The 19,482-nt window shown below is 37.1% G+C and overlaps 1 protein-coding gene across 1 annotated transcript; it reads left to right on the top strand.

Annotated features, from left to right (window-relative positions):
• The first annotated feature begins 9,578 nt into the window (after positions 1–9,578).
• Positions 9,579–10,209, top strand: LOC121986535 (ribulose bisphosphate carboxylase large chain-like). The gene has a single exon (XM_042540501.1). The coding sequence runs from the start codon at positions 9,583–9,585 to the stop codon at positions 10,207–10,209; it is 627 nt and encodes a 208-aa protein (XP_042396435.1). The 5' UTR covers positions 9,579–9,582.
• Positions 10,210–19,482: the final 9,273 nt, after the last annotated feature.

Here is a 19,482-nt window from a genome sequence, read left to right as displayed (position 1 = left end):
ACTTACTTAATTAGTGGATATTCGTAATCTTAAACACAGGGAGACTAACACACTCATGTTAAGAAGGAGCTCATAATGTAATTTAGGATTGGTGTGGTAGTGCGGTAATAACTCTCTAGTGGAATAAGTTATTATCGATGAACTTGAGTTGTGTGTTCGGGGCGAGCACGGGATACTCAAGCTCATCGGAAGGCCAAAACCAATTTCTCCTCTAGGTCCCTGTCGTAGCCTCATTATAGCCTCAAGTCCATCCAAATGTAAGGCTCTTCTTGGTGTCCAAGAAGGGGGCCGGACCATTGCTTGGTGACCAAGCAATGGACGGCCACATCCTCTTATAGGGGCCGGCCCTATTGCTTGGTGACCAAGCTTGTAGGGGCCGACCAAGATTAATTCAAATAAGAGGGGTGTTTTGAATTTTTAAAATCTTCTCTTTGTGGAAAACTATAAGTTTTAAAAGAGAGATTTTAATTTTTAAAAACTTTCCTTATTTGAATTAGGCCACATATTTTAATAGAGAGTTTTAAAAGTTTTAAAACTTTCCTTTTTTAACCATCCTCATGGTTTAAGAAAAAAAGGGAGATAAGTTTTAAAATTAAAATTTTCTATCATCATGTTAAAAAAGGAAATTTTATAAGAGAGTTTTTAAATTTAAAACATGATTTTAATTTTTAGAAACTTTCCTTTTTTAACTTCTACTATAGGAAAGAGAGCTTGTAAAATTTTATAAGAGTTTTTTCTCTTGTAATTTTTTTAAAAAAAATTATTATTCCTTTCCTAAATATGGTGGCCGGCCACCTTGCTTGGTGCCCAAGCAAGGGGCCAGCCAAACTTAATCCTAAATCATATAGGATTGATCACAACCATTGATTGGTGATTGATTCAATCAAGAGGAAAGAAAAGGAAAAATAAAAAGAGAAAAGGAAAAACTCTTGGATGATTTTATTTTTTGTAAAAGATTTTTCCTTATTTGCCTTGGGCAAGTAATATAAAAGAAGGGGTGATGGGGCTTCATGAGACACAACTCTTATTCTCTTGCTTGGAGACCTCTTGGTGGTCGGCCCTCTCCCTTCTCCCTTTCCCTTTGCGCTCTTCTCCTTGGTGGTGGTGGTGGCCGAAACTTAGAGGAAGAGGAAGGACTCTTTTGGGTGGTGTTCCTCTTGGAGGATCGTCGCCCACACGTCGTCCAAGGCGAGGCGAGGAATACGACAGAAGATCTCGAGGTCATTAGCTTACAAAGAGAAGGTATAACTAATATTTTTCTTCCGCATCATACTAGTTATTTTTCTTTGTTTGAATTCTAAATACAAGAGGCAATGAGATCTAGTTTATCGAATTTATTTTTTGAGTTTGTGTTATCTTCTTTTTCAAATTTGTGATTCGATTGTTCTTTTTGGTTAACCTAGAGTTATTTAAGGAAATAAATATTAGCTTTCCTTAAAAGGCTTTGCCTAGGCGGTGGTGGTTGCTCCCATATCCAAGAAGGCCATGTGCCTCGTCATGCAGTCCTGGAAGCCAATTTTAGAAATTAATATTTATGGAATTAATAACTTAGGTAGATTTGAATCAATAGTGTTAAGTTCCGCTTGCGATTCAAATCTAAACCATTAAGAACAGATAAGTTAAATTTGGAATCAATGATGTTAAGTTCCGTCTGCGATTCCTAATTTAACTTCTAAAGAACACAATAGGTTATTTAAGGAAAGGTTCGACACTTGTACAAAAAATTTTGTACAATGGAACCGGTACGTTTTCCTAGGACTAACCAACAATGAGGTGGTCGAGCTAATGACCTTAAATAAGTGCTTCTTACCCAAGTTCTATCTTGCTTTCATTTTTTTTAGTTTCTTTCTAGTTCCTTTTCTTTATTCATAATAACTCATATCTTCTACTTAATTTTTCTCATCTATCTTCTTTTTATAGGATTCAAGATTGTGGTGGAATATGAGCATCAGATAGAGGAGTATCTTCAAGAACATGAATCTTAATCATTTGGAGCTAATCACTTAGAAACTTCTCTAACTTCAAAAACCTCCTCCACATTACATTTCTAGTTTTTATGGGCAATGAAAAATTTATGTCTAGGGGGATGCGTTGGGTTTAGTTTAGTTTTTAGTTAGTTTTCTTTTTGTATAATAAAATTTTTCCTAGTTACATCCTTCATCACATCGTAATTGTTTGTTCTTTAATGTAAAATACTAGCACGCTTGTTCTAGATTTCATGTGGTTTATTGGTTACTTATTGTGCTAGTATGTTTAGCAATCTATCTTTTCCTTTCTATGTTAACATGAAGTAAGCAATGATTTTACTATAGAAATTTGAGTGTTGGCCTTGTTTTAGGATCTCTTTACATCTTGCCTAATTTTGATGGTAGATAACTTTGAAAATAGTCATGATTCATAGAACTGGACTAGTACTTATGTTTCTAAGGTGATCTCTTAATTACATTTTGGTTACTAGACAATCTCAGATTATGGTAACTCACTTGGAAAAATCAAAATCCCTGAATTTGCATTTATATATTTATATTTGTGTTAGTGCTACACCTTTAAGCACCAAAAGAAAAAAATCTTATGAATAAGGGATAGAAAATAGTTGTTGTGAGTGGAAACTAACAATTTACCCCTTTGAGACTGAGTTAGGTTACAAGGAAAATAAATATTATGTTTCTTTTGATTCCGAGTAGTCCTTTGAGACATTGTGTAGTTTTAGAGATATAAATTATGCATGTGGTAGGTAAGTGTCTATTGATAGAAGCATAAAGAACACAGTTTTATGACAACCTGTCTAGGCTTAGGGATTGATACTTGATAAATTTAGGCCACTATTTTACTAAACATGGAGATCTATTATTTAGGCCATATTCAAATAACTTTTGTATCTTACTCATAAATGAAATCATTTAATATGATTAGATTGACTTGCTAGAGATTATGATGCACTATTTAATCACATGAATTTAGATGAAGTTTTTGCTTGAGGATAAGCAAATGTTTAAGTCTAGGGTTGTGATGTGCATAGATTATATACACTTTTATTCATGTTTTGACGCATATCTACTTATATTTCATGATCATAATCTGTCTATTGCACCCTATTTTATTATAATATTATATTTTCATTCTATTTGTTCAAAGATATGCTCTTTGCATGTTTTGATTGACAAGATGCTATTGGAGCAAAAATGAAGCAAAAACACACACGGAGCAACTCAGGAAGAAATCAAGCTCATGCCGTGTGAAAGCACATAGCCTTATGCCAGCCCATGGGCAGGCCATGCCCCATAGGCACAGTCGTGCTCCCCTATGGAGGCAAAGCAAGGGTAGGACGCGTGGTTTCACATGATTATGCCCCCACCAAAGGCAAATCATGCTCAATCCGTGTGAAACCACACAGTCATGCCAAAAGGCATGGTCGTGCCATTCTTCCGGAGCCAAGGAAGACCTTGGCCATGTGATTTCACACGGACATGCCATTTATCCAAAGAAGAGGAAGACCATGGTGTGTGTATTACATATGGCCATGTGGCAGAGAACACGAGACCGTGTCATGTAAAAATAAGGTTGTGTTGAAACCTAGGTTGACTGCAGATTTATTTTGAAACAACCATAACTTTGCGCTCGGTTGGAGTTATAGGCTATTCTTTATATAGAAATATAGATAAATTCAAGATCTACAACTTTTCTTCAGGTTTAATAGAGAGAAAGTAGAGTCTAGCATTGCTAAAAGGCATGGTCGTGCCTCCTAACTGCAGCTTCATCGGGACCTTCACCCAGAATGCAGACCAAATTTTGAACACCATGACTTTAGGCTTGGTTGGAGCCAGGGCTTGATCAAATTATCATATTGTACATAATTTCAAGGGCTACAAATTTGATTTAGGTTTAATGGATGAAAAACTTGGTTTACTAGTGTAACACCCCAAATTTTATGATTTGGAGTCCTAAAATACCTTATTAAAATCTAAAAATATTTTAGAAAAATTCTAGAGATTATTAGAAATTTTTAGAGTATTTTTATGCTATTTTTGGAGTTCGTTTGGCATTTTTACCCAGAGGAAGAAGTTAAAAAAAATAATAATAAATATATATGTTGAAGCCGGGTTTTGAACCCAAGACATCGGACTCGAATCCGATTCTTAACAAATTCAGCCCAACCATCTGGTCTATGGATGTTTTGTTAATTATATGTGGAATAAAATATATATAAGGTAGAAGTTAGTAATAGAGAATAATAGGAAGGAAATAAGTTGCAGCTGAGGATTCGAAACCTAGACCTTTGATTTGGTCAAAACATGGCTGACCAACTGTTCTGCGGTTATTTCGTGAACAGATAAGAACATGTAATATTGTTAAGTTATAAAAGGACAAGTTAAGAGGGGGTTAAGTTATTTCTTTTCTCTCCCGTGACCTAATTCCTTCGCCCTTTTCTCTCTCGCGCGCGCGACAGCGCTGTTCGGGCGACGGCGTCGGCGATCTTCGTGAGCGAAAACGAAGCCGAGGAAGCTAGGGCTTCTCCGACGAGCACCCCTCTCCGTGGAGTCTTCGTACCATCGGGCTCCTCTCGTCAAGAAGGAAGTCGGGAGCACGAAGAAGAGCCGGGATTGGGAGCTCACCCGAACCCTAGAAGCACTAGGAGGTTTCTCCTTTGGCTGTGAGTCAAGGAAACGAAGGTGAGTTGCTTCTCACCTGCAGTAGGAGTTGTTTCGAGCTTTGATTCATTTTCATGGCTTTCGGATTCTTGTTTCCTTTTGGATTTCGAAGCAAGTTTGAGGGGTTTTGTTTTTGATGCTTACTGCCATGAACCCTAAAGAAAGAAGATAGGGATTTTAAGCATGAAGAACAGTTATAAAATTTAGGTTTCCAGTAGCAATTTTTCCTTATCAGCAACACGTTGGTATCTTTTGGGTTCCTGCCGTGCCATTGAACAGAGTAGTGATTGTAGTAAGGATTGTTTCCGGAGCACGCATGAAACCCTAGAAGTTTAGTTTCAGCCAGTTTTGGTTTTAGAACACCCCCAGAGATTCGGCTTAGATCTTTCTTTTGCTAATCATGGGACAAGATCAGCCCTAACATTAAGTACTTTAGGTTCTTTAGCTTCAGTTTGAGTCCCTTGCTAATTACCATAACTTGTCAACTTTCACCTTTGTTTTGTAGTTCATTACAGTAGGTCTTTAGTTGATGATTAATTGCCATGATTTGTCAGAGTTCACCTTTGGTTCGTAGTTCATGTCAGTAGGAATTAGTTGATGTTAATTGTCATGTATTGATTCTTATTTCTATTTCTTAGCTATTGAATATGCATGAGCAGACTTAATTCCTAGATTTATTTGCTATGAATTGGGCATGCACAGTTCTCATTGCTATTGGTTAAGCACCAGTAGCTTTTATGTGCAGATTTTATTTGCTGTTCCTTAGGTCTTGTTTTGCTAGAAACAATTCGTAATGTTAGGTTCCATTAAGTGCAGATTTTATTTGCTGCAGAATTTATTTTTCTTCCATACTATCCAATGAGTATGAGCAGTTTTATTTATGAGCATGCACAAGTTGGAACGCTAGTATGTTTGGATAGATCTTTTGTGCATATTCATGGGCAAGAACAGCCACCAATTCATAGTAGTTTAGATCCTTTTGTGTTGATTTAGTAAGCATGATATCCTGTTAATTCCATGCAGCAATGATTCCTTTATTTTCTAAGATTCCTTTGTTATTAGAATAACATGAGCAGATTTTCTAGATTCTATTGCATGCCTAGTAGTTGAATTTGTTTTACTTTCACAGCATGCTTAAGTTGTTCTAGTTCCCTATTTGCTATTGGAATAACATGAGCAGTTCCATTTTTATAGCATGCAGATTTTTATAAGTAAAGTATGCAGATTTTTAATAAGCAGATTTTCATAAGTATTGCATGCAGATTTTAGATAAGCTTAGTATGCAGATTTAGATAAGCTTAGTATGCAGATTTTGATTAAGCTTTACATGCAGATTTATGTTAAGCTTTGTATACAGATTTTCAGTACGTAGAGTGTGTTCTAGTGCACCCCAAGTGCTTGATAAAATGCTTAGCTCAATATAATGCTACAGTAGGCATTTTAAATAGCTCAGTAAATGCAGTAGAAGCATTTAAAATAACTTATTTAGTCTTGCTTCAGCTTATATGGGACTACGGTCCAATGGGTGGGCTCCCACAGTCGCCTCTAGGTTCAGATAACCTAGTTCTAAGTTCAGATAACCTAGTAAAAGCAAGATAAGAAAATTAGCTATGAAATCAGTATTTTATTTTCAGCAGTGGCACTGTACTGGATTAGATATCCATTGGGTTGGGCTCCCACAGTCGTCCCTAGGTTTAGATAACCTAGTAAACCCTACTAGATTCGGAACTTGTAATCCCGGGTTTAGTTAGGGATGCGCGCACAGCAAGTACAGTTGCCGGGCCCATCAACAGCATGATTACTATTTTGATCTATTATGTAAATAGTTTTCAAAACTTCACAAATTAGTTATGTGAATACAAGTTAGACTCAGTTTAGCATTAATTAGTTCAGCTTATGTATCAGTTCAGTTTCCTATTGATACACATGATAGTTCTATGATTAGCTGTACATGTTTAGTATTTCAGTTAGCATGATTCCTTTGCTATTTATGAGCATGATTAGCTGTACATGTTTAGTATTTCAGTTAGCATGATTCCTTTGCTATTTATGAGCATGAGTAGCTATACATATTAGTTTTTCAGTTAGTTGATTTCTTTGCTATTTATGAGCATGAGTAGCTATACATGTTAGTTTTTCAGTTAGTTGATTTCTTTGCTATTTATGAGCATGAGTAGCTATACATGTTAGCTTTTCAGTTAGTTGATTTCTTTGCTATTTATGAGCATGAGTAGCTTTACATGTTAGCATTCAGTTTTAGCATGTTTTATTTATATACATGCATATCGAGTTTTTGTGAGTAGGATAGCGCTCACTAAGCTTTTAGCTTATAGATACTATTTTCCTCCTACTGCAGATAAAGGAAAAGCTAAAGTATAAGGAAGAAGGCGACAAGGAGATGCTGTGACGGTGTGTGATGTGTGGACTATGGAGATCCTTTGGACTTAGCTAAAGAACTCACTTAGTTTAAGAATTTGTTTAGTTTAATTTCTTATTAAGTTGATAAGAAAATTTTGTAGTAAGAAGTTATGTTTCCGCTTTTCATTACCTGCATGTTTTGATTTATTAAACTGCGTGGTTGTGAAAATATATGTTCCAACCGCCTGTGGCTGAGTATACTCTGTATGTATTTACGGATATGGTCACCGGTATAGGGGAGACTCTGCCAAAATTTTTTGGTAGGGTTTCCATGTGATTTTTTTATCATACCGATTAAGTAGAGTTAGTAGTCAAGTAACGGTCATCCTTAGAGTGTAGTAGTAGTAAGAAGGGTGGTCGTTACAACTAGACCCCCTATAATCCTAGTTTTCCTGGGCAGTTTGGAGGAGGTATAAAAAGGCCAAGAACCAAATTGTTTGACTCATATTGGATGTGAGACTTTGTCCCTCTCCTTGGGGAAGGGTTCTCCCCTTAGGGGGATATCCTAGGGTTTCATCCACCTCCATTCCTTGATGATCCGTCCATCTCCGGAGTAAGGAGGCATCCCCAAAACATCGTAAACCTTGATAAGCATTTCTTCTTCCCCTTCTTCTCACATCTTGGGTTGTAAGTATGCTTTATTTTATATTTTAGGTTTGTTCTTTCCTTGCAATGGAGTTGATTATCTAGATCTAGGATGTAGGAAGTAACTATGATGTGATATGATATATAAACTATGTATTTGTATATTTTCTTATTCAATGAAGTGTTTATGCCATGTTCTATGTGTGTTATATCTTCTATGTATTTAATGAAATGTGTAAATGGTGTAAATATGTAGATGTGTAAATATGTAAATATGTTCTAGCATTCTCCCAAGTCCTTCATATCGAATTATTTGGACAACCATACCCTTACTTTCGACAACACATTGATATTATTTCCAACTACCAAATATGTCATCTACATATAGTACAAGAAATACCACCACGTTTCTATCACACTTCTTGTATACACAAGACTCATCCTGACACTGAATAAATCCATAGGTCTCGATTACTTCATTAAACTGGATGTTCCAAGACCTTGAAGCTTTGCTTCAGTCCATAAATAGACCGATTAAGCTTATTTCGCAATGAACCCCTCTGGTTGCTTTATATGGATGCTTTCTTCAAGACTTTCATTAAGGAAAGCTGTCTTGACATCCATTTGTCAAATCTCATAATCCATATGAGCAGCAATAGATAAAAGAATCTTGATAGACTTAAGCATGGCTACTGATGAAAAAGTTTCCTTTTTCAACAAGCCTTGCTTTGAAAGTTTCCACCTTCCCATCTATCCCTCTTTTCCTATTGTAGACCTATTTACACTCAATGGCTTTTACACCATTTGGTGGTTCTACAAGCTCCCAGAGTTTATTAGAATACGTAGATTCTATTTCAGTATTCATTGCTCTTTGCCAAGATACTGCATCTTTATCTTGGAGCGCTTCGTCATATGTCCGGGGATCAGGTTCATGTTCACCAGGTATTAAGTCCAAAGATTCTCCCAAAACATGAATCTTTCAGGTTTCCTAACAACCCTCCCACTACAACGAGACACTGTCTATAATTGTGCATTATTTGTGACACGTGTTGCAGTTTCTTGTGGTATCTCATCTTGTACTGTTGGTACTAGATTAGACGTGTCCTTTATTATTTCCTTAAGAACAAATTTACTTATGGGCATGTGGTTCATTACATTGTCCTCTTCTAAAAATCGAGCATTGGTGCTAACAATGACCTTCTAATTTTTAGGACTATAAACCTCCTTTCATTTCTCAAGGATTACCCATAAACAAGTGAACTCTTGTTCTTAATTCCAACTTATCAGTGTCTCCCTTCAGCACATGTGCTGAACTACCCCAAATCTGAATATGCTTTAGACTAGGCTTACTCCCATTCTACAATTCTATGGGAGTAGAGGGTTCTGATTTAGAAGGTACTATGTTCACTTCCGTTTCCAGAGTATATCCTCAAAATGAATTTGGTAATAACTCATCATCGATCTAATTATTTCTATAAGAATCCTATACCTTCTTTCTGCCACACCATTCTGTTGGGGTGTACCAGGTGCAGTTAGTTGGGATTTAATCCTAACTTCTGATAAGTGTCTCCTAAACTCTCCTAAGAGATACTCACCACTACAATCTCACCGTAGTGTCTTAATACTTTTACCTTGACGTTTCTCCGCATCAACCCTGTACCCTTTGAACTTATCAAAGTATTTAGACTTACGGCGCATCAAGTAAATGTACTCGTATCTCGAATAGTCATCTATAAATGAGACGAAATATTCAAAACCACCTCTTACCTGGATAGTCATAGGTCCTCACAAATCAGAATGAACCAATTCTAACACATCTTTGGCTCTATACCCCTTAGACTTAAAAGTCCTCTTAGTCATTTTTCCTTCCAAGCAAGACTCGTAGGTTGGAAAGTTTTCCACCACCAATGAACCCAAAAGTTCTTAATTCATGAGTTGTAGGGAGGGACTTATGTCACCACAAACAGAGACTAAAGCAAGTGTTGGATTTAAAGCTGGTGTTAAAGATTACAAATTGACTTATTATACTCCTGACTACAAAGTCAAAGATACTGATATCTTGGCAGCATTCCGAGTAACTCCTCAACCTGGAGTTCCACCCGAAGAAGCAGGGGCTGCGGTAGCTGCCGATTCTTCTACTGTTACATGGACAACTGTGTGGACTGATGGACTTACCAGTCTTGATCATTACAAAGGGCGATGCTACCACATCGAGGTTGTTATTGGGGAGGATAATCAATATATTGCTTATGTAGCTTATCCTTTAGACCTTTTTGAAGAAGGTTCTGTTACTAACATGTTTACTTTCATTGTGGGTAATGTGTTTGGTTTCAAAGCCTTACGCGCTCTACGTTTGGAGGATCTGCAAATTCCTACTTCCTATTCCAAAACTTTCCAAGGCCCGCCTCACGGCATTCAGGTTGAAAGAGATAAGTTGAACAAGTATGGTCATCCCCTATTGGGATGTACTATTAAACCAAAATTGGGATTATCTGCAAAAAACTACGGTAGAGCAGTTTATGAGTGTCTACGTGGTGGGCTTGATTATCCAATTTGAGCACCTCTACGGGATAGACCTCAACAGAAAACTGTTGAGTAACGGCAGCAAGTGATTGAGTTCAGTAGTTCATCATAGAAAATTATTGACTCTATATATATAGTAATATGGAGAAGTTAAAATTGTTTGAAGCACACATAGAACCGGAAGTTCCCCTTGTTTCAAAGAGAGGAGGACGGGTTATTCACATTTAATTTGATGGTCAGAGGCGAATTGAAAGCTAAGCAGTGGTAGTAATTAAGATACCCCTGGGGAAAAAGAGAGATCTCTCCTACGTTACCCATAATATATGGAAGTATCGACGTAATTTCATAGAGTCATTCGGTCTGAATGCTACATGAAGAACATAAGCCAGATGACGGAATGGGGAGACCTAGGATGTAGAAGATCATAACATGAGTGATTCAGCAGATTTGGATTCCTATATATCCACTCATGTGGTACTTCATCATACGATTTATATAAGATCCATCTGTCTAGATATCATCATATACATCTAGAAAGCCGTATGCTTTAGAAGAAGCTTGTATAGTTTGGGAAGGGGTTTTTATTGATAAAAAAGAAGAATCCACTTCAACCGATATCCCCTTAGGCACAGCCATACATAACATAGAAATTACACTTGGAAAGGGTGGACAATTAGCTAGAGCAGTAGGTGCTGTAGTGAAACTGATAGCAAAAGAAGGTAAATCGGTCACATTAAGATTACCATCTAGGGAGGTCCGTTTGATATCTAAAAACTGCTTAGCAACAGTCGGACAAGTGGGTAGTGTTGGGGTGAACCAAAAAAGTTTGGGTAGAGCCAGATCTAAGTATTGGCTAGGTAAGCATCCTGTAGTAAGAGGAGTAGTTATGAACCCTGTAGACCATCCCCATGGGGGCGGTGAGGGGTTACACCAAATATAATTGGTTCATTTCCGAAAGTTGCTTTCTCTTATTAGAGTTAGAAGATGTGTTATTAATTTTCATTTGTTGCATCGTGAAATTTATTGGATTGCCAACCAACGTACCAGAACAGATAACTTTCCTCTTTTTCTTGATAACAACTTTATTATCAAAAGAGACAGAATATCAAGTTCTTTGAATAGTTTAGAGACTGAAATCTAGTTCTTTCTAAACTTGGTATGTAAAGACAATTTCTCAAAATCCATGTTTTATTCCTATCATAGAATAACATCTCCCACTGCAACAACTGCTATATTTGCAGTAGTGCCCATGTAGACAGTGATTTCTCCTTCATATAGTTGTCGGACTTCTTGGAACCCCTGTAATGAATTACAGACATGATTAGTGGTTCCCGTATCTACACACCAGGTACTGATAGATAACACCACCAAACATGTTTCAACAACTATATAAAAAAACACCTTCATTATTCTCAGTTCGGAGAGGACAGTCCACCTTCGTGTCCAAGTTTTGTTTCCAATCATTATTGGGACTACTAAGTCTATTCTATAGTATAACAGCTAGGGAATTGACAAACATTTAAAATCCTAAGAATCCCAAAAATATTTGGTCAAGACCAACACCTCAAAATCGAGTGATTTATCCATTAATTTTATTGTCTTGTCAACCTAACTTTATGACAAATAAAATTAATAGTTGGTCTTTCTTTGATCAAATATTTGGTTAAAACTTTGAATTTAAAATAATATTGATTCCTCAAAATAATATCATTTAAATTCACCAACACCTTAAACACCGTGAATTTTGCATGCCATGATAGTGTGGATGTATACAAATTCAAACATTTGTAAGAAGAGGATTTTACCCATTAATTATCTTGTCAATCTCTCTTTATGACAAATAAAATTACCTCAAACACCGTGAATTTTGTATGCCACGATAGTGTGGACGTATACAAATCCAAACATTTGTAAGAGGGGTTTTACCCATTAATTTTATTATCTTGTCAACCTGACAAATAAAATTACCTCAAACACTATGAATTTTGTATGCCACAATAGTGTGGACGTATACAAAATCATACATTTGTAAGAGGGGGTTTTAATTTTATTATCTTGTCAACCTTTCTTTATGACAAATTAATAGTTGATTTTCCTTCGGTCACACAAATAATATTAGTGACTCCGATGGGGAGGATACTATTAAATGCGCCTAAGTGTATACCATTACTTGATACTTAGTCCATTAAATAAGATTGTGCCCCTTCCGATGGGGAAGATCACATGCTCCTAATCAATTTCCTATAATCATCCATAAAGGAAGTTTAATCTAGTGATCTGCAAACAAACTCATCCGATGGGGAGGGAGGCACTCAGAGCCAACACGCAAGTTTGTCGCATCACTTACAAACCAGTAATGGAGACCATGGAATTTATCTACTAATCCCTCTCCCACTTAGTTATTTAAGGTGAGGAATTTTAACCTAGCAAGTACACATCACATCACAGTAAATAAAAGTAATAAATATGGAAATTAATTTTCCAACTATTATGGCTTCTTCCATCACTGTCCTTCATGTGCTGCCAGCCCAAGGGTTCATGCTGTCAGGTCCATCGAGCTTCCTTTTCCACTGCGCCTCTAGTCGTCCAGTAGTACCACGCCTCGCAAGGATACGATCTGTGAAAAAAATAAAATTTTACATATATTGATCCTATATCCCACAAAGGAATGTACATGTAATCTAGATCGAAATAAAAATATAAAATCCTAAAACTAATACAGCTCCTACTATATTTAATACATACAATCATGCACACACAAAAATGCCCTTGACAGGGTCCAATCACACACAATATCTATAAGCCATAATAGTTGGAGCCTGCACCCACAAAGTTAGCACATCCTACTATTATCCTGCCTAAATTATTTATGACATGTGCATAATTAAACTGAAAACCAAACACATAGAGGCAAACCCTAGCTCTGATAACCTTTCCTAACAACCTATTGTATTCTTTAGAAATTAAATTCGGAATCACAAACAGAACTTAACATTATTGATTCCAAATTTGACTTATCTGTTCTTAGTGGTTTAGACTTGGATCACAAACGATACTTAACATTATAGATCCAAATCCACCTAGGTTACAAATTTAATTAAATATTTATTTCAAAAATTGACTCCCAGGTCAAAGATGGCGAGGCACTTTGCCTTCTTGGGTATGGGAACATCCACCACTGCCTAGATAAAGCCTCTAAATGAAATTCAATATTTAATTTCCTTATATAACTCTAGGTTTAACCAAAAAAACAATCGAATCACAAGATCGAAAAATAAAAAAAAAAGAAACACAACTTTGAATTACAAATCCGAAAATCTAGAATCTTTAGCCTCTTGTGTTTGGTATTTCAAATATATACAAAGAAAACTAGTATGATGCGGAATAGAATTAATAGTTATACCTTTCTTTGTAAGCAACAACCTCTTGGTGTTCTATCGTATTCCTCTTCTTATCTCGGACGTCGTGTGGGCGGCGATCTATCGAGATGAGAACCACCCAAGCCCTTCTTCTTCCTTCTACCAAGTTTCGGCCAAGCAACTTTCTCCAAGAAAAATAAGTCTCGGCAACCAACCAAGCTCCAAGGAAAACTAGGAAACAAAATCCTCCTTTCTCTTCTTCTTCTCCAATCTAGATCCGGCCACCAAAACAAGCTCCTAGAGGTTGATGAGGTTTGGCCACTGAGGAGGAAGAAAGGAGAAGAAGGAGAGATCATATGGTCGGCCACTACCAAGGAAGAAAAGAGAGAGGAAAAATAGAAGAGAGTTATCCCCATGAAGGCACCCCTTCCCTCTCTTTTATAATCCTTGGTCATAGAAAATAAGGAAATTTAATTATAATTAAAATTCCCTTTATTTTCCTTGCCCTTGGTTAATAAGGAAAATTTAAAAAAAAATCCTTTTAACCCCTTCTATGGCCGGCCACCTTAAGAACTCCAAATTAGGCAAGTTTTAAACACAAAATTAAAACTTCCTTATTTCTTTTCAGAAATATTTTTAAAATAAAAATTTCACTATAAATTTTTCCCTTCATGGTTGGTTATAAAAGGAAATATTATAAATTAAAATTTCTCTATTAAAACATGTGGATGATTTCCAAAAAGGAAAGTTATCTTTAAAATTAAAATCTTCCTCTCAATCTACAAATAAGGAAAGATATTAAATCTTTTCTTAATATTTTGTAGAAACTATAATAGGAAAAATTTAATTTTAAAACTCTCTTTTAAAATCATGAACATGGTTTCATAAAAAGAAAGTTTTATCAAAATTAAAATCTTCCTTTCAATCTACAAATAAGGAAAGATATCAAACTTTTTCTTAATCTTTTGTAGAAACTATAAAAGCAAAGATTTAATTTTAAAACTCTCTTTTAAAATCATGAGGATGGTTTCATAAAAGGAAAGTTTTATCAAAAATTAAAATCTTCCTTTTAACTACAAGGAAAGATATCAAACCTTTCACTTAATCTTTTGTAGAAAGTTATAAAAGGAAAGATTTAAATTTTAAACTCTCTTTTAAAATCATGGTATCCACATAAGAAAGATTTTAAAAAATAAAATCCTTTTTGATTTAATGTGGCCAGCCACACCAAGCTTGGATTCAAGCTAGGGTCGGCCACACAACTTGGCTCATCCTGTTTGCTTGGCCGGCCCAAGCTTGGGTTCCAAGCTTGCTTTGCCGGCCACCTTAGGATGGGTATAAAGGTGGGTATAATACTTTATAAACAAGAGGCTATGATAGGGACCGAGAGAAGGAATTGGTTTTGGTCTCCTGATGAAATTAAGCTTCTAGTGTTCGCCCCGAACACCCAACTTAATTTTATCAATAATAATTCATTCCACTAAAGAATTATTATTGAACTACCACACCAATCCCAAATTACATTTTGGGCTCCTTCTTATCATGAGTGTGTTAATCTCCCTGTGTTTAAGATGTCGGATGTCCACTAATTAATTGAGTTACTGACAACTCACTTTAATTAATATCTTAGTCCAAGAGTAGTACCACTCAACCTTATTATCGTGTCGGACTAAGTCCACCTGCAGGGTTTAACATGACAATCCTTATAAGCTCCTGTTGAGGACATTATCAACCTAGATTACTAGGACACAGTTTCCTTCTATAATCGACAACATACACTATAAGCAATATCATTTTCCAACTTATCGGCCTATTGATTTATCGAGCTAAATCTCACCCTTTGATAATTCAAAGAAATAAATACTAAATATATGTGCTTGTTATTATATTAGGATTAAGAGCACAGACTTCCATAATAACTAAGGTATTGTTCTTTTATTAAGTCAGTATAAAAAGAACTTACCTAAAATGGTTCTGCTCAATACACTCAGAGTGTACTAGTATAATTTATCAGTCAAGATAAACTAATACCTAATTACACTATGACTATTCCAAGGGTTTGTTCCTTTCCATCTCAGTCGTGAGCTACTCTTTATAATTTATAAGGAATTGATAACATGATCTTCTGTGTGTGACACCACACACCATGTTATCTACAATATAAATTAATTGAACAACTACACTTAACTTATAAATGTAGATATTTGACCAATATGATTCTTATTTATAAGTAAATGTTTATACAAAAATCTAGGCTTTTAGTATACATTCCAACAAGCATAACTTCAAAATGCGCTAAAGAAAATGATTTTAGCTATGTGGAAAAGGTTAAACTACGCGTTGTTCATGGGTGGCACCTTAAATAACTATTTTAAAACAAGAAATAGGCCAGGTCAACGGTCCTTGAGCAGTCGTTGGTGATCAAGAAATAGAGGCGAGGGATCTGAGGTCAAATAGCCTCCCTATTTCAACTGCGTGACTGCACATTTGCCTCCATGAAGAAGAGTGATGTTAATAGCGTTGACGATAGGCATAGTAAAGTCAGGTGACTTAAAATGGGTGCCCTTCCTTGCTTCAAACCACTTGTCTTCCCCTACGTGGTAAGTATTGAGCACTGCTTGGACTATACCCAATTCAGTAGAAAGATTCACGGCTTCAGACTTGGCTATAGTCAAAACACTCCGATTGGTTTCTAAATCCTCCCAAAGTAATTTTATCTCAGTCTCTTGAGTGTCTAGTTTTTGTTTCCACTCAACAGCTAATTGAGTTTGGGAAGTTAGCTCCATGACATGTTGGCTTTTGATTCTTCCAATTGAGAGGAGAGATGCTAGACTTTTGCGGTCTTCTCATCTAGGTCGGTTAATATGCGTGCTCAGCGAGTAGTCTCAGAGTGGATCCTATCTTCGGTAGTCTTTAGAGTGGCCTCAGATCTCTGCGCTAGCTCTAGATCAACTTGGCTCACTAATAGAACCTCTTAGAGTTCTTTTTCCAACTAGCTCAATCGGTGCAATTGAGCCACTCTTTCTGGGGTTGGGTGGGCCAGAGACCCGGATGCGCCCACTGCATATCAACATTTCTTCAAGTCTTCATTCTCTCGCAGTATAACTGTGACTTTCTATACCATGCCTAGTCGAACGTCCATTTCTACAAGACAAGGGTCATCAAGAGATAGGTAGAATAAAAGATAGTTTAAAAACTTAAAAGTTTACCATAGTAGAGTTCACATAGTATTCATCCACCATCTCTACCAGCGTAAGATCATCGAGTCTTACCGTGGCATCCTCCGAAGCCCCCATCATTTGGACCATTAGCAATATGTGACCACTGGATAGAGGAGTTAGAGAGGGGGAAGTTACAATGGGAGCGGATGGGAGGTTATAGATGGTGGAGAATTTGCTTTTAGGCTCTACCTTAGAGGTTGAGGTCAGAGCTTCCTCCGAAGGAGTAGTGATGAAAGCAGTCAAAGGTAAAGCGGCACCAACCATAGGCTCAGGCGATTGGGAAGTGTCCTCTTGGACAAGTAGATAAAGTTCACTTGGAAGATTCCACCCAGCCTCTTCTTGGACGGGTGTAAGGTGGGAGAGAACACAAGAATGGGAGATGAGGGTTCCTCTGGAATTTAGGCAGGGAGGACAAGTAACACCTCTTGCATCTTCATAGGGGAGCAACCGCTTCAGAAGAAGAGTCCTTAGAAATAAGGAGAGGATCAGCTGGTGCTTATTCTTGCATGACCATCTCGTTGGGTCCTGCCGCGTGACTACCAGACATCTCACTAGAAGAGCTTGCTAGCGATTGATCTGGCTTAGCTTGGAGTTCCCACTCCTTTTGTAGAAGCCTATCCTCTTGTAGTTTTATACAAGAGGATGTTAGGCTTTCAAAGTAAGCTTCCACTGCATGAAATAGAAGAGGCTTTAGTCAGTCCCAACCCAATGGACAAAATGATAGGACTTACCTAAAGAACATGGAAGTTTGGCCCGAATGGTACTTAGTACGAGCAGGTAAAGTAGGCCCTCATGTAGCAGTTTAGGGGTCGAGAATTAAATGTCACCCAGCTTCTTCAAATGAGAGATAAGGGTTGGGTTGACTTTAAAATCCCCAATGTCTGGAAGTGGGAGAAGATTGAATAACCACTCGATCGACCATAAAGCCGACTCAGGCAGTTCAATAAAAACAAAACAATCCTTCCATCCTTTATTGGAGGAGGGAAGGTCCTTGAAGAACCCCACCTTAGGACGAGATTGGGACAGAAACAGCTCTAAATTTAATCGCTTGGGATAGAAAAATAGGTAAAAATTAGGGGGAGTAGGGGGGATACCATACATATGGAATAAGATAAGCATTCCACACATACTGCGAAATGTATTTGGTGCAAATTACAAAAGAGGGATATTAAAATAAAATCTTATTTCAGAGAAAAAATGGAGAATAGGGAAGCGCAAGCCCGCTCTCAGTTAGTCCTTAAAGAAGGTGACACAATCGATAGGAGGGCGATGAGAGCGAGCTTGGGAGGATGGGAGATGAATTTGGTTGTTAGTAGGAATTTCACATTGTAGATGGAGGGTCTGTCATTAGAATTATCAAAAGTGGAGCGGGTATAAATATACCACGGGGCAACAGACTCTTGAGCCATCAGACAAGGAAGAAAAATAGCAAAAGGTGTGGAAGAAGACTTACTAATTAAGATCAGAACACAAAAAAGGATGTGTTGGTCGAAAGGACTACTCTTAGAGGGCCTAGCCTCCCGCTTAGTTTTTAAGCACCCTGATTTAGGGGCGACCGATCTAAGGGTCGGTCGTCTTTAAAGGACAAGCACTGAAACACTTTGTACATCCGACCACTCACTATTGGCCAAAACAAAGGAGAATTAGGCTAGTCTAAAGGGACGGCCGGGAACACACTCGGTCGGACCTCTTGTCGCTCGGTTTCCCATTCTCAAGGAGTAAACACTGTATATGGCTGGATAGTCATAGAACCGCCTCAACCCAAGGGACTTGCTTCTATGGATTTCACTCAGATCTCCAGAGTCACAACATATATTTGAGTGGCCTCAGAGACAGGGTAGGATTTCACTCAGATCTCCAGAATCAAGGTTCCATTCATCCTCCATCACAATGATCACTCACTCAAGATAACTCTCAGCTGAGATGGTCAAGATAAATCTCGGACGAGATATATTCAGGGAATAAGATTATGAGAGAATCCTAATAGACTGCTAGAGAATATCAACCGATTATCAGAGAGTATTCCTTTATGATTTTCTTCGGCCAACACAGCCTGACAGTATATTCCTTCAGCCACCTTATTAATGACATCAGTTACAAAAAGGGTGCACACGTGTAACGGAAGATTCCTCGGACTGAGGCTATACGCCTAGCTTCCTGGAACATACCCTCCGTTACTCGACAACTTTTGGCACTTGACATTCTCTATCATCTCATGATTACAGAGGTTATAGGAGTGATATATAAATAGGGGGTCCTCTTCGATGGCGAGGTATGCATGCATATGTGCAAGTTCAAATATGCACACATACTTCATTCATTCTACTAGGCATCCAATCACCCATTTTACTATTCTACTCTCCGCTCAAGCAACATACTGACTTAAGAGTCAGAGGACCTTATCAGAAACCTTTCTCCCTTGTCTTTGTATAGATATTTTGTCGACCCATCTGAGTGTGAACAAAAAACTTAGCGCACTATCAAATAAATTTTGATTTAATCTGGAGGTTTTTATCTAGTCAACATCATAGCTATTTATTTAACGTACTATCTCTAACTTTAAGATAGAATCACCGAAGAATTAACTTATCTATCAGAGTATATATCACATTGGTAGAAGAATGTGTATTCAGCAATGTGGAAAGTCAATAATTGTTTATATATGCCATAAAATTTCATCATGGGAGAAAGAATTACAAATTTCATTTGCTTTATATTTGTTTGGAA

The sequence above is a fragment of the Zingiber officinale genome, chromosome 5B (assembly GCF_018446385.1).
Source record: "Zingiber officinale cultivar Zhangliang chromosome 5B, Zo_v1.1, whole genome shotgun sequence".
Classification (NCBI taxonomy): domain Eukaryota; kingdom Viridiplantae; phylum Streptophyta; class Magnoliopsida; order Zingiberales; family Zingiberaceae; genus Zingiber; species Zingiber officinale.
Note: the sequence above shows the minus strand (reverse complement) of the source record. Positions and strands in the feature narration are given on the sequence as shown.